Source organism: Lepidochelys olivacea, assembly GCF_965140295.1.
Source record: "Lepidochelys olivacea isolate rLepOli2 genome assembly, chromosome: 4".
Classification (NCBI taxonomy): Eukaryota; Metazoa; Chordata; order Testudines; family Cheloniidae; genus Lepidochelys; species Lepidochelys olivacea.
Window position 1 is genome coordinate 72,212,741 of NC_140414.1, and position 14,762 is coordinate 72,227,502.

At 43.2% G+C, this 14,762-nt stretch overlaps 1 protein-coding gene across 2 annotated transcripts in view; it reads right to left on the reverse strand.

Annotated features, from left to right (window-relative positions):
- The window catches only part of NAF1 (nuclear assembly factor 1 ribonucleoprotein), a 73,530-nt gene extending 59,048 nt beyond the window's left edge, over positions 1 to 14,482 (reverse strand). Inside the window, exons 1-2 of one of the 2 annotated variants that reach the window (XM_084627220.1) lie at positions 14,232 to 14,482; positions 8,427 to 8,568 (exon numbers count right to left, since the gene is read on the reverse strand). In XM_084627220.1, coding sequence (XP_084483346.1) covers positions 8,427 to 8,568; positions 14,232 to 14,440 — 351 coding nt within the window. In that variant the 5' untranslated portion in view covers positions 14,441 to 14,482. The remainder of the gene's footprint in view (positions 1 to 8,426; positions 8,569 to 14,231) is intronic. The other variant, XM_084627219.1, reaches the window with a different exon arrangement.
- Between the last annotated feature and the right edge of the window lie 280 nt (positions 14,483 to 14,762).

Below are 14,762 nucleotides of genomic sequence, written 5' to 3' on the forward strand. Positions count from 1 at the left end.
AGGTGATTATATAATCACATCCATGTTAAACACTGGAAAATATTTCTGTAGCAGCAGACAAAAATGGTATTAAATGCAGCACAGCAGAGATTAAAAATCTGATATAACAGCATGAAGAAGAGTGTATTAAACCTAAAAATTACTGAATTATATAGGATACTAGTACTGCAATAAATTATTAAGCCTTTAGTAAGAAGATGTCTGAGCTGTTGTCCGGCACACAATAAAACAGCCTATGAGAACATTTTAAAAATATGTTTAAGGTTGTTTTACACCGCCCCCCGAAAAAGATACATAGGTACAAACCACTACATGTAATATACTTATCTGAAGTTATATCTATACTGCAGTCTGCAGATGTGGCTGCAGCAAATGTAGACATACCCAGCACAGTCTTGACCTAGCTAGATTAAAGCTAGTTTGAGTAACAATAGCCATGAAGCTATAGCGGCACAGGCAGCAGGCACTGAATTACATACCCCTGGGTGGGCAGAGCTACCCTATCCAACCACCAGTCTGCGATCACACCTCTTGAATGCAGCATAAGCGTACCCTAAGATTCACTCCGTGTAACAGAAGGTTGAAAGACCCATCATAGTACAGCAATCACCACCACCCTCCAAACTTAACATTTTTCTCTAAAACCATTAGCATACAAAAACTTAAAAATACTTAAAATTGTATTAATTATCCTCATCATCCCATTTTATTGTATTGTGCTGATATTGTTAAGAGGACACCATGTATAACTTTTCCCTATATTCCTGTAAATTTGCTACAGACCTCTTATCTTATGGTTTTAAGATAATTTACACGTTAGTTCACTCATCCTTGAATCCAATGTCTTCTGGATTCTCTTGGGTAGAGTTCACAAATACCCATCAGACCTCAAACTCTGAGCTTCATTTTTGTTATTTTTGCCCTCCACAATCAGGAAACCCCACAGTACTAAAAACCAGATAATAGTGAAGACTCCTTTTATCCAGTTTCCTAGGATGGACTTGTATACTAAGATAAACAATTTTGATATCATACCTCCCCAATCCAACCAGCAATGGGCCTAAATCTACAATGTTTGTGCCACATTTCAGACATTTTAATTATTGGAGTAAATTTGGATCGGAACAGTGGAGGAATGGTTTGAGGGGTTTTGTATAACTACAGTGCTTCCCTTGCATCAACATCATTATAGGCTTTGGCAGTTGTATATAGTACTTCATCCAACACTATTCGCTCCCCTACCCTGGGATATCGTTTCATACCATTCTAAACTTAGATTAACAAATTTTCACTGAATTTCTATATTAGCAGAGACCATACTTTTAGGAGGGCTTCGGGTATACAAAATGTATTTCAGGGATAACAGAGTAAAGCCAATGATTATAGACTCACATAAAATATGCAGGGTCCTGGCCTCTCCTAATGGGAGAGTAGAAGCTAGCTACCTTCAATATATGTTTTCTTTGGGTAGAGAGGAAACATCTAAAATAGACTAGTAGTCTGCTTCTACTCTCAAGCAGAACCTCAGACATTTGGTGTTGTGCCTGGTTGTGAACAGATTTCCCGAGGTCTCTCGTCCATCACCGATGTCTTTAGAGACCAGCTTGTCTTGCAAGTGAGGAGGAAAAACTTTAGTATCCAGCTAATTGGTTTCAATTCTAGAACACTGATATGTAGCTTTTCCAAGTGGTTCCAATTATCATGAATTGTTAGGTTGCTGAAGTGGGATTCTCCATCCCAAATTGGGTTGCTGATGAAGCTATGGAGTTTAAAGTTACTCCTTTCAGGATTCAGAGGGGTGGCCGTGTTAGTCTGTATCAGTAAAAACAACGAGGAGTCCTTATGGCACCTTAGAGACTAACAAATATATTTGGGCATAAGCTTTCATGGGATAACACCCACTTCATCAGATGCATGGATTGGAAAATACAGAAAGCAGGTATCAATATACAGCAAATGAAAAGATGGGAGTTGCCTTACCAAGTGGGGGGTCAGTGCTAACAAGGCCAATTCATTCAAGGTGGATGTGGCCCATTCCCAGCAGCTGACAAGAAGGTCTGAGTATCAACAGAGGAAAAATTATTTTTTGTAGTGACCCAGCCACTCCCAGTCTTTATTTAGGCTTAATTTGTTGGTGTCAAGTTTGTAAATTACTTCCAGTTCTGCAGTTTCTCATTGAAGTTTTGTTTTGGTTGAAGAATGGTGACTTAAGTCTGTTATTGAGTGTCCAGGGAGAATGAAGTGCTCTCCTACTGGTTTTTGAATGTTATAATTCTTGATGTCTGATTTGTGTCCATTTATTCTTTTGCGTAGAGACTGTCCGGTTTGGCCAACACTCTGTCTACCACAAAAGATAGGAGAGCTTCTCTTGGGAGAGTCAATTTCAACTTGGCAGATGTTTTGCTAGCCAATATTGCAGAGCTCTCATCTTGAGCTGTGCATTGGGGTTATGTATGTAGCTGAGGCTATTAGGTCTGAGGAAGAACACTGCTGTCTAGTTGAAGTTCTCTTGACATCTAATTATTGCTGACTGAATTTTCAGGAAGGGCTCCTCTGTAAGAAAGGCTCCTCCTGCTTGAAAATCCAGAATCACGTAATGAAGGGGAATTTCTGTGTAGCAAGTGCTTTTTTCCCTCAATTTATTCTGAGTCAGTTTCTCAAAACAGTAGCATGTGAGAGACATATTCCTGGACAGATTTCTAAATCGGGGTATACAGGGTGTCACAGTTACAGGGCAAGCTGCACTTTAGACCCCTTTTAATCCCTCTTGAGTGCACCCTGCAGGTGGGAGGTCTGGCTTTCTTTACCCTCTCTTATGGGAAAAACCCATGCAGTTCACTCACTCAGACTGGGTCTCCCCCTTTAACAATCATGTTAACCCAACAGGACCAACTATGTTTGGCACCTGTAAGCCCTTTTCCTCTGGGAGCCTGTGACATCAGCTGATTAAAGTGACTCAAAAACAATCCTCAAAACAAATTATTATTCATTCACCCAGAGGTACATAACACCTAAAGCAAAAGATTGAAACAAAAAGTCCTATAGACATAGGTTTTACCTACATTGTCATGTTTCCTTGCAAGCTTTTATACACACCCTTTCAGCCAGTTACCTCCAACTTTGAGTTGGGGGAGACAGCCTGACTACTGCAGTTTCTGTGACTTTCTAAGGCCACGTCTACACTACCACTATGTCGGCAAAATTTATGGTGCTCAGGGATGTGAAAAAAATAACTCACCCCTGAGGGACATACGATAAATTTCACCTGCATAAGTGGTAGTGTACACAACACAATGTCGGTGGGAAAGCTGCTTCCACCGACATAACTACCACCCCTTGTTCAAGTGATTTTATTATGTTAACAAGAGAGCTCTCTCCCACCGGCATAAAGCCTGCGGGAGGAGACGGGGGGAACGTGGCTCTGCGAACTGACCCTCTCTGCAAGCACTGCCCTTGCAGCTCCCATTTGCTACAGCTACCCGCTCCCAGCCAATGGGAGCTCCGGGGGCGGTGCTTGCAGGCAGGAGCAGTGCATGAAGAGAGACCCCTACCGCCCGCCCCCTCCCCCAAGACCATGCTGGCCGCTTCTGGGAGCGGCTTGGGGCCAGGGCAGGCAGGGAACATGCCTTAGCGACAACCCCACTGCATCACCGGAGATTGCGATCAACTGGGAGATCCTCTAGGATCAACCAGTCGATCGCGATTGACCGGTTGGTGACCACCAATGTAGATATTATTCTGATGCTTTATCCCTCCCTAAAGCAAAACAGCTTCTGGGATGAAAACCCTGTTTGTAGAGAGATACTAATATGGCTCTGCTCTCATATAAGGTACTCATTTGGTTTCACAGCTTTGCCAAGCTTGTGGTTGACTATATTATAGTGAGCAACACATCCTTAACGTTTCAAAGGTGCTCATGGGTCTTCAATGCTAAATAGTGTAGTAAATTTAACCACAGACAAGTACCAGCTAACAAAAAACACTCAGAAGGTAAATCAGCAATATTACAGAACCAGACAGACCATTGCTATAGCTACAGAGCCTGTCATCGTTTGACTCAATCAATTTCCTTGCTTTTATGGGGTGAAGTCCTAAACACAAAAAAAACCTACAAAAGTAGAAAACACTAATGCTAGTCCTCAGTCTTGATAAATCTCATTATACTTCAGTGTGCTCTAGGCAAGCACGCTATCTTATATACACTCAAGATGAGCTGGTAACAATAGGACAAGGACACGGCAACAGGCTTAAAAATTCTGAATTTCTTTGCTTTTTCCATATTGAAGTTTGTTCAAAATGTATATATATTTAATTGGTATGCATTTAGGAGAGTCCCACACAATACACAGAAGATCAATAAAACCCATAGTATTGTATGATCCTATTCCAACCCCATCTAACCTAACCCAGTATCCCGGCTGACAATGGCCAGCACCAGCTGTTTCAAAGGAAGATGCAAAAGCCATTCACAGTAGGAAGGTATGGACCATCTGCCCCAATGAAGATCTCCTCCTAATCCTTAATAGTTTGAAGTTTGCTTAAGCTCAAAACCATGAGATATCTATTCCTTCCAAGTTACTTTGTTTGCATTAAATATTACAACTCTGAGTATTCAATAGTGATATTGTCATCCAATCCCTCCAAACCGTATAAATTCTTGCCCTCAATGACACATAGCAGTACTGAGTTCCACAGTCTAAATATGCATCAAGTGAAAAAGCATTTCCCTTTTTCAGTATTCAGTTTGCCGCCTTTCAATTTCACCACCCATTCCCTTGTTCTTGTGTTGAGACAGGGAGAACAGAAGCTCCTGGTCTATCATCTCTATATGCTTCATTCTTTTACATACTTCTGTCATGTCCCTTCTTATTTGCCTCTTTTCTAAAATAAACAATCCTGAGGAGTTCAATCATTTTCACTGCCCTTTTCTGAACACCCTCTAACTCAGTAGCATTCTTTAAGTGAGAAGATCACTATTACTGCACACAGAATTATAGATGAGGGCATATAATCAATTTATATAATGGCATTAAGCTATTTTATAATCCTTTTATTCTTACTTCATCTAAAGTAGATTATGGCTAATTACCCATCCTCATGTTATCAGAAAGAAGCCAGTTTTAAATATCTTAATTAGAATTTAGTTCTCATCTTGAAATAGGGAGTAATAATTACAGAAATATTTAATAAGTTTGTACCATTTATGAAACTCAGGAGCAAAGAAAAGAACAGTTAGATTCACATCAAGATGTTTCATCTGCAGTATTTAGAACAGAACTAATTGCAAGCACACAACAAAATATAAAAATCTATAACAAGTTCTGTTACCCATCAGACAATTCTCATTAATATGAATGGAGACGAGGGATGGTCAGCATAATCTTTGAATCCTTCCGGAGCTTAAGAAGAGCCAACACATTTGGGAGGTCCAAAACTTACTTTTCCAAGGTTTGATAACTCTACAAACATTTTAAAATAATTTGTAAAACTTGCAGAATACATCCAAGTTTCACAAGTCCCACATTTGAAAGAAAAGATTTAAATTTTAAAACAAAAACAAAAAAAAAAAAGCCAGGGAAATCTTCCTGACACAAATGATGAAGGAACACACTAACAAATACTTCCAGATTAGTGACAAATTGCTTTAGAGAGCCTTCTAATGGACCTAATGCAACTATGAACAGAAGATATATATACTCATATTTTGAGTTGTGTGAACTTCTCACTTAAATTGATCTTATTTAATACACTGAAATGTCTCTGAAAATTCTGAAATATTATACAAGCTTGTAATTTATAATGAATGTTAATTATAAGTAGTCTATATGTCCTCTAACAAGTCTGTCTATGAATGACTCATTGTGAAGTGAAAAACCAATAAATAAGTACAGCCATACTAGGTCAGACCAAGGGTCTATCTAGCCCACTTTTGTGTCTTCTGACATTGGCAGGTGCTGGATGCTTCAGAGGGAATGAACAGAACAGGGCAATTACTGCACGATGTATCTAGTCCCACCTTCTGGAAGACAGAGGCTTATGGACACCAAGAGCATGGGGTTGCATCCCTGACCATCTTGATGGACGTATCCTCTATGAGCATATCTAATTCTTTTTAAAACCCAGTTATACTTTTAGCCTTCACAACATCTCCTAGCAATGAGTTCCACAGGTTGAATGTACGTTGTCTGAAAAAGTTCTTCCTTAGGTTTGTTTTAAGCCTGTTTATTTTGTTGGGTAAGCCCTGGTTCTTGTGTTACATGAAGGAGTAAACAACATTTCCCTATTCACTTTCTCCATATCATTCATGATTTTGTAGACCTCTATTATATCACCCATAGTCATCTTTTCCAAGATGAACTGTCAGAGTCTTTTAAATCTCTCCTCATAAGGAAGCTGCTCCATACCCTAATTTTTCTTGCCATTCTCTGTACTTTTTCCAATTCTAATATATCTTTTTCTGAGATGGGGTGACCAGAACCACATGCAGTATTCAAGCTGTGGGTGTACCATGGATTTATACAGTGGCATTATATTTTCTGACTATCGATCCTTTTCCTAATAGTTCTTTATATTTATATGGTTCTGTTAACTTTTTAACTGTCATTGTACATTAAGTGGATGTTTTCAGAGAAATATCCATGATGACTCCAAGATCTGTTTCTTGAGTGCTAACAGCTAATTTAAGCCACATCCTTTTGTATGTACAGTTGTATGTTTTTCCAGCGTGCATTACTTTGCACTTGTCAACACTGAATTTTATCTGCCATTTTCTTACCTAGTCACCCACTTTAGTGAGATCTCTCTGTAACTCTTCAGAGTCAGCTTTGGACTTAACTATCTTAAATAAATTGGTATGGTCTGCAAACTTTGCAACCTCACTGTTTACCCCATTTTCCAGACCACTTATCAGTATGTTGAATAGCACAGGTCCCAGTACAGATCCTTGGTGGACCACACTATTTACCTCTCTCCATTCTGAAATTGATCATTTATTCCTATCCTTTGTTTCCTATCTTTTAAGCAGTTATTGATCCACGAGATGACCTTCCCTCTTATCCTATGACTGCTTACATTGCTTAAGAGCTTTTGGTAAAGGACCTTGTCAGAGGCCTTCTGAAAGTCCAAGTCCACTGGATCACCCTTGTCCACGTTTGTTGATCCCCTCAAATAATTCTAATAGATTGGTGAAGCATAACTTCGCTTTACATTTCCCCAACATATTGTATTCATCTATGTGTCTGATAATTTTGTTTTTTACTATAGTTTCAAGCAAGCTGACCAGTCCTGAATTTAGTCTTGCCAGCCTGTAATTGCCAGATCACCTCTGGAGCCTTTTTTTTTTTTTTTTTTTTTTTTTTAAAAGTCAGCATTACATTAGCTATCCTCCAGTCATCTGGTACAGAGGCTGATTTAAGTGATAGATTACTACAATAAGTAGTTCTGCATTTTCATACGAGTTCCTTCAGAACTCTTGTGTGAATACCATCTGGTCCTGGTGACTTGTTACTGTTCATCAATTTGTTCCAAAACCTTCTCTCCTGACATCACAATCTGACAGTTCCTCAGATTTGTCACCAAAAGAGAATGGCTCAGGTATGGGAATCTCCCTCACATCCTCTATAGTGAAGACTGATGCAAAGAATTCATTTAACATCTCTACAACAGCCTTGCCTTTCATTTACCACTTTGATCATCCAGTGGCCCCACTGATTGTTTAGCAGGCTTCCTGATTTTTACGTACTTAAAAAAGTAATGCTGTTGGTTTATTTCTTTTGCTAGTTGCTCTTCGAATTCTCTTCTAACCTGTCTAATTACACTTCTACTCTCGACTTGCCAGCATTTATGTTCGTTTCTCTTTTCCTCTGTAGGATTTCACTTCCAATTTTTAAAAGATGTCTTTTTACTCTAACCACCTCTTGTATTCTATTTCACCATGGTGGCATTCTTTCGGCACTCTTACTGTTTTTCTTTTTTAACTATTTGGGATATACATATAGTTTAAGTCTCTATTATGGTTTTTTTAAAGTTTCCATGCAGTTTGCAAGCATTTCACTTGTGACTATTCCTTTTAATTTCCATTAACTAGCCTCCTCATTTTTGTGTAGATCCCCTTTTTGAAGATGAATGCTATTGTGGTGGGTTTCTTTGGGTTTCCCCCCCTACAAGGGGGTTGCATTTAATTACATGATGGTTGCTATTACCAAGTGGTTCAGCTATATTCACCTGTTGGACCAGATCCCGTACACCACTTAGGACTAAATCTTAAATAATTAACTCTGGTACTTCTCAGCAAGTGAGAGCCATAAACCCATTGCTTATTTTATTTTTAAAAAGGAATTTTACAGAAGCTGTAAATATATTAAGTTAAATATATTTAACACGATAACTGAAAAATGTTGGAAAGGTAGCTTTCATAATATACTTACTTCAAGAGGCAATTCATCTTTTGTTTTAGCATGGGAAGATGTGTTATCCTTTCCATTTTGCTGACCATCACTTTCAGCTGATCCAATTGAAAGAGAACATGAAGAAGAGGAGGCAGAAGATGAACTATCAGAATCCGTATCACTGCATAAGACAAAGAACAGGCGTTATAAACATCTATGTCTTTTTTTGTAAGAAAACTCCTATTGTACAGTAAAATAAAAGACATAAGGATTATACTTTCATCTATTATCCTTGGATAACTCAAATAAGGGCACAACACAAGATTAGGCCATGGAACAAAACCACCATCTTTCTTAGATTGTAAGCTTACTGGGTCTATGAGTGTTTACATAGTCCTGACTGAGGTCCCATTTTACTAGGCTTCCTGAACACCACTGTAATAAAAATAATTGCAAATATATTACACACACAAACACACTTTCAATTTATGCAAAGCTATTGTGGTTACAAAACAAATTTAAGTTTATGTGGAGGTGTTGTGTGTCCATTGCTATGTCACCTAAGCATATGACAAAATTAAACTTATAGGTTTAAACTGTCTGCTACAGAGTACACAGCCACCGTTCCTGTACAACCAACAAAAACATTAACATGGAGTCTAGCCAGTCAAGCAAATACTTGCTCCAAAAGATACATTTTGCAACATGCTCTGAAGGTAAATAATTCCTAGCCCTTACAGATAAGGAACAAGTTGCACAGTCAATGACAACCCCCTGAAAATGGCCTCTTTTTACCCTGCAATTATGCATTTAGAGATTTAACAATTTCATCTGTCACAAAGGTATACAGGGCACAAGACATCTTTAAGGTAGCCAAGTCCTAAACCATTAGGCTTTATAGGTAAGAAGCAACACCTTGATTTGCACACACAAGCAGTTAAAAGGAGGTACTTCACACAACACATTCAACCTGTGGAATTCATTGCCAGGGGATGATGTGAAGGCCAAAACTATAACAGGGTTCAGAAAAGAAGTAAATCAGTTCATGGAGGATAGGTCCATCAATGGCTACTTGCCAGGATGGCCAGGGATGCAACACCATGCTCTGATGGTCCCTAACCTGTTTGCCAGAAGCTGGGAGTGGACGACAGGGGATAGAGCACTTGATGATTGCCTGTTCTATTTATTTTTTCTGAAGAACTTGGCATTGGCCACTGTCAGAAGACAGGATACTTGGCTAGTATGCAAGTTCTTATGTTCTTGTTCCACTGAGCAGAGGGGCTCCCAGGTTCTGTATTAGTTAAAGTTTCTGAGCCATCTTCAAAGATAACCCTGAATTTACTGCAGCACTCTGGCCTGGAGGTTGGAAAGGTCTGCCTGAACATGGCAAGGTGTGCAACTAGGGAGCGCAATCAACTGTCATCAGCAATTGTCCAAATTACTTCTCCCCTGAAGGGCTAAAATCCATACGCTGTTTATGTTACAACCTGATATACAGACTGTGTCAGCTCTTTTTACAGGCCCAAAATCCAGAGTTTGGTCAAGAAGACAGAGGCCTAGCAAACAGTGAACAATATTAGCTAAGAAGCAGAACAAACAAAGGACAACCTTGCTTTTTGCAAAGATAAGCTTGGTCAGCAAGAAGCCAGGCGGAAATTATAATTGGGGGCTTTATCTCAAAGTTGCAAACAGACCTAAGGAATGAAAGGGGCCCTGTTTCTTCTGTAGAAGAGGTGCCTTCCTACACACCAGCCTTGAGTTTACGGAAGAAGTTCAAACACGTCCGTATGAGATAGGATATCCTCCCTCTCACAGATGTGCACCTCTCCTCCAAGCCATTGCCAGTGCCTGCCTTAGAAACACAAATGAACTAAAAGACTATCTTTAATGATATATACTTTTCATTTGTCCTTTTGCTTTAACTCCTAGGTGTGTACCTGTCGGACAATCAGGGGAGCTACTTCATTCCTATGGATCCCAAATCAGAATTCAACATATATATTTTATACTAACACACTATATATTGTTTAAAAGAAAATACCTGTGTACTAATTAAGTGACATGTGTTAACCTGAAACTATGGGCAGAGACATTATGTAACCTTTCGACCATTGGCTACTGTGCTTATCTTGTCTTGCTGCTAGACCTATCCGGGGTTTGGGACTGCCTACCCCACCAGTTCCCACTACCCATGGAAAATCCATATAATCCATTGTAATCAATTGTTTGGCAGTGTCTCTGAGCTTAATAAGCGAGGTGACACTGTCAGCGCTGTACGTAATAAACGCACGTGCTTGATTCTACACGGTGTCCATATTTTGTTCCTTCATTCCCCCCAAACTACCTTTTCCAACTTCAGCTTCAGCCAACTCTCTAAAAGCCCGTTTCATTGCATTCTCAAAATCTATCTTCTATATCTGATAGAAGAGAGAGAGCAAAGTAGCAGCAGCAAACTATGGTACTACAGCTTAGAACTCTTTGCAATTTCCCAGACACATACTAAAAGGAGAGTAACAAAATGGAATCTCTAGGAAGCTATTATAAAGCCTTAAAGGAGAATTAGCAATATCAATCTTCCAAGTTTCTTCAGAAAGGAAAGAAAAAAGCCACTGCAGAAACAACCTAATTCAGACATATCAGCAACACCTCAGTCAAGAGTAACAAAAGGTTTTGATAGAGCTCCTATCTGGTTGTGAAGAAAGGTCTAATCAACTAAGGCCCGGTCTACATCTAATAAACAGATCAACATACCTACATCAGTGAAGGTCATGAAAAAATTCACACCCTGCACAATGTAGCTAGGTTCACCTATCCCTCACTATAGACACAGCTAGGTCAACAAAGAATTCTTCCATTGACCTAACTACTGCCTCTTGGAGGAGTCAATTTACTATAGCAATAGAAAAATCCCTTCCATCACTGAGTAAGTGTCTACACTTCAGCACCATAGCTACATCATTGCTGCTGTAGCACACGTATAGGGTGACCAGACTTCCCATTTTTAAAGGGACAGTCACATTTAAGCCCTCCTGCAGGTGTCTGGACTTTTTCTTAAAAACAGGCAAACTGTCCCATATTTTCTGTTTCTCCCCTTCTGCGCCCGCCCCCACCCCCCAATCAATAAAGGATGGTCCTGCTGCTGGCCAGAACCCTGTTTGCCAGCTGCCCGGACCAGTGATAAGTGTGTGTGGTGGGGGGAGGGGGGGGGTTCCAGTGGCAGCTGATGGGTGTGCAAGGTTGGTGGCAGGGCAAAGCTGCAGAACACGGGGGCGGACGCTCCCCCTGCTGGTCCATCAGTACAGCCCCCGCTGCGTGCCAGCTCTTGGCCCCTGTCCTGTTTCCAGCCAGCACTGGCTGCGCGCTACAGTGGCTGGTGAGTGCAGGCAGGCACCAGGCAGCGGAGTTACATGTTGCCTCTGCTGCCCACCCATCGGCCCTTTACATGCTGCCCCTCTTGCTGTCCTCTCCCTGCTTTACCCCTTCACACACCCCTCCCAGCCCTGCTGCTCCTCCATATCCTCCCCGGTGGGGTGCGTCCTGCTTCAAGAGCTGTGCAGAGAACCAGCCCCTGATTGGAGCACTCAGCTCACCAACAGCCTTGCCAGCAGGCTCCTTCCTTCCCCCTCTATGTCTGGCTGGGCAGGCACCCAGGGAAAGCCCAAGACCTTCCGGCCCGGGGCACTGACCAGGAGGTGCTAAAGCCCGCACAGCACTGGCACCGGTTAGACTCTCCGCGCCTCAGCTAAGCTCTGGAATGGTGGTTGGAGGGGCGGGGGGGAAGCGATTTCCAGCCTGTTTGCACCCCAACCCTGCAGGCTCCACAGCACCCTCTTCACCGGTCCTGCCTCCAGGAAACGTGGGGCTGCTCCATCCCCTAGGCACCCTCTCCGGCTGAGCTACCTCTCTGGCTGGGTTCTCTGAAGCCCCTGCTGTCAGATTCCTTGGGCCCTGATGCACAATGCATCCTTAGGGTTTAACCCCTTCCTGCCTGCGCTGTAGCCATGGGACAGGAGGAGGCTGGGTTATGTTGGTGGCCAGCAGCAGCCTGGAGGTGCCTTTCTACACTGTGCGGGCAGGAACGGACAGGAGCTGCTTCCAGCCACAGGGGTGGGGGTGGAAGAGATGAGCTCTGCAAAGACAGGAGCTAGGTCATCCCTTCCCCTCCTCCTGCCCTGCGGCTGGAAGCAGCTCCCATCCCTTCCCTCCCACACCGTGCGGAAAGGCTGCTGCTGGCCACATTCTGGTGGGAACCCTGGCAGAAATGGGGGTGGGGGGGAGAAGAGAGACACACGGACATGTAACCTTGCGTGCCCCACCCCCCCTTGTACATTGCCACAGGAAGATGTGGTGCCAGGTACAGGAGAGGAGGGTCTGTCCCAAAGGCCCAGCCAGGCATGGAGGGTGAGAGTGCCAGGCAGGGACAGTCAGGTCAATCACACACCCCCAACACCTATGTAAGAGAGCTGTACCAGAGTGTGTGTGTCACCCCTCCCTGCAAGTCAAAGAAATGGGCTTGCACTTCAAATGGAAAGTGATGAAGTTTGTGATGGTCTTTCATAGGGGGAGCTCATTCCAGTGTCTTGTACCATCCACCGAGAATCATTTCTGTGAGGGAGACAGAACTTTTACTATCGCTGTTGAGAGTTCCATTATGCAAGAGGAGAGGGGAACTGTTAACCACAGTCTTTGTCTCGGGATTTTAGGTGGTGTTTTAGATCTCTTGGACCCATAAAGTGCTTTACAAATAAGGACTGAGACCTTGACTCAAAATTATATGGGAAGTCGGTGAAGAGAGCAGAGAACAGGTCTGCTATGATGCAGAGGAAATTCACTGCAGTGTTTCGTTCTAGATAGTGTTTCCTAAGTGCCAAAGGCTTCATGCCCAGGCATATTGCATTGCTGCTGTCCAGCCAAGAGGTGATAAAGGCATGAACAACTGAGACCAAGTCTTTGTACACCAGGATGTGATGGAGTCTCCTAGCCAAATGGAGAGGTTAGAAACATTACTTATGATTGTATCCAAGTGTGCATCCTGTAGCTAGTAAATTGCAGCTCCCTAAGCATGCTCAGGACCCCAGCATACAAAACCAACAGGACAGCATATTTATCTCCTGATAGTGAATCTATAGAAGGATTCAAGTCAGTCTGATCCGACTTAGCCACAAAGTAGATGGAAAATTCCTCTCACCAACTGTATTACACTTCTGCTCATATCTGTACTTACAAAGCGAGTCTGTTCTCACTTACCTTTCATACCCCAAGGAACAGTTCTGCAAGCCCATTGTTAAAATTATGACTCCCCATCCACACACTCACCCAACAAAGAGTAGAGATTAGGGTTTGGCTTAAAACACCAGTTGATACGAATAACCTCGACAGTTAACAACCTGCCTTGAATTTTTTATTGATTGAATTTTCACATTTTCAGCAAGTAATGCTTAGTGCTCCTCCCTTTCCGCAGGGAAGACAACACCTGTGAGGAGGACAAGGCACAAGAGCACATCCAAGGCACAAGAGCACATCCAAGGCACAAGAGCACATCCAAGGCACAAGAGCACATCCAAGGCACAAGAGCACATCCAGAGGGCTGCTGGGGGACAAAGCCAGCAGAACCATAATCACGGAAATACACACGAATGGGGCAATGATACTTTTCTGATGGTGGAGACTGGCAGGCCCAGGGCTCCGCCGGTCAGCGCTTCCCCAAGCCGCACAAGCGTGAAACTGACAAACCCTCCGCTCAGTTTCGCGGCTGCTCCTGCCAACCCCGAAACTGACCGGAGCTGTGAGGGCCAACGGCCGGCACAGGGGGCGGGGGCGCAGGGGCGAGAATGGGCTACGCACCTGTCCGAGTCGGAACTGCTTTCGCCGGGCTGCTGCTCCTGCAGGCCCTGAGGGCCGGCGCCTCCGCCAGCCTCAGGCGCCGAGGCCTGGCCAAGCTCCTCGCCGCCCCCAGGGTCCTCGTGCCCCAGCTGCGGCCCCCCAGTGCTGGGACTCCCCGGAGCCCCCCCGTTATCAAACTTCAGCGTCTCCAGCTGCTCGACCACCTCCATCTACCCCCGCCCGTCCCCCACTGCAACAGCACGCGGCTAACGGCCACGCGCCTCAGTCTCGCCCCCGCCACCCCAACTTCCGGCTTCCTCCACACGTGCGTAGGGTCTGGAACGACGCTCCGGGGATCGGCCGCAGCACCCGCGCGCATGCGTATTGCGTCCACGGGCGGGCTCACGTCCCCATTCGCCCAGCCTTTTTTCTTTTTCCCGCTGTGTGCGCATGTGCAAAAAATAATACTACTTTAAAAAAAAAAAAAAAAGCCCGCGAGTCCGTGGGAAGCTGTTCCCTGAGGAGCGCCAGTTCTGCCTTCCCCTCCCCTGG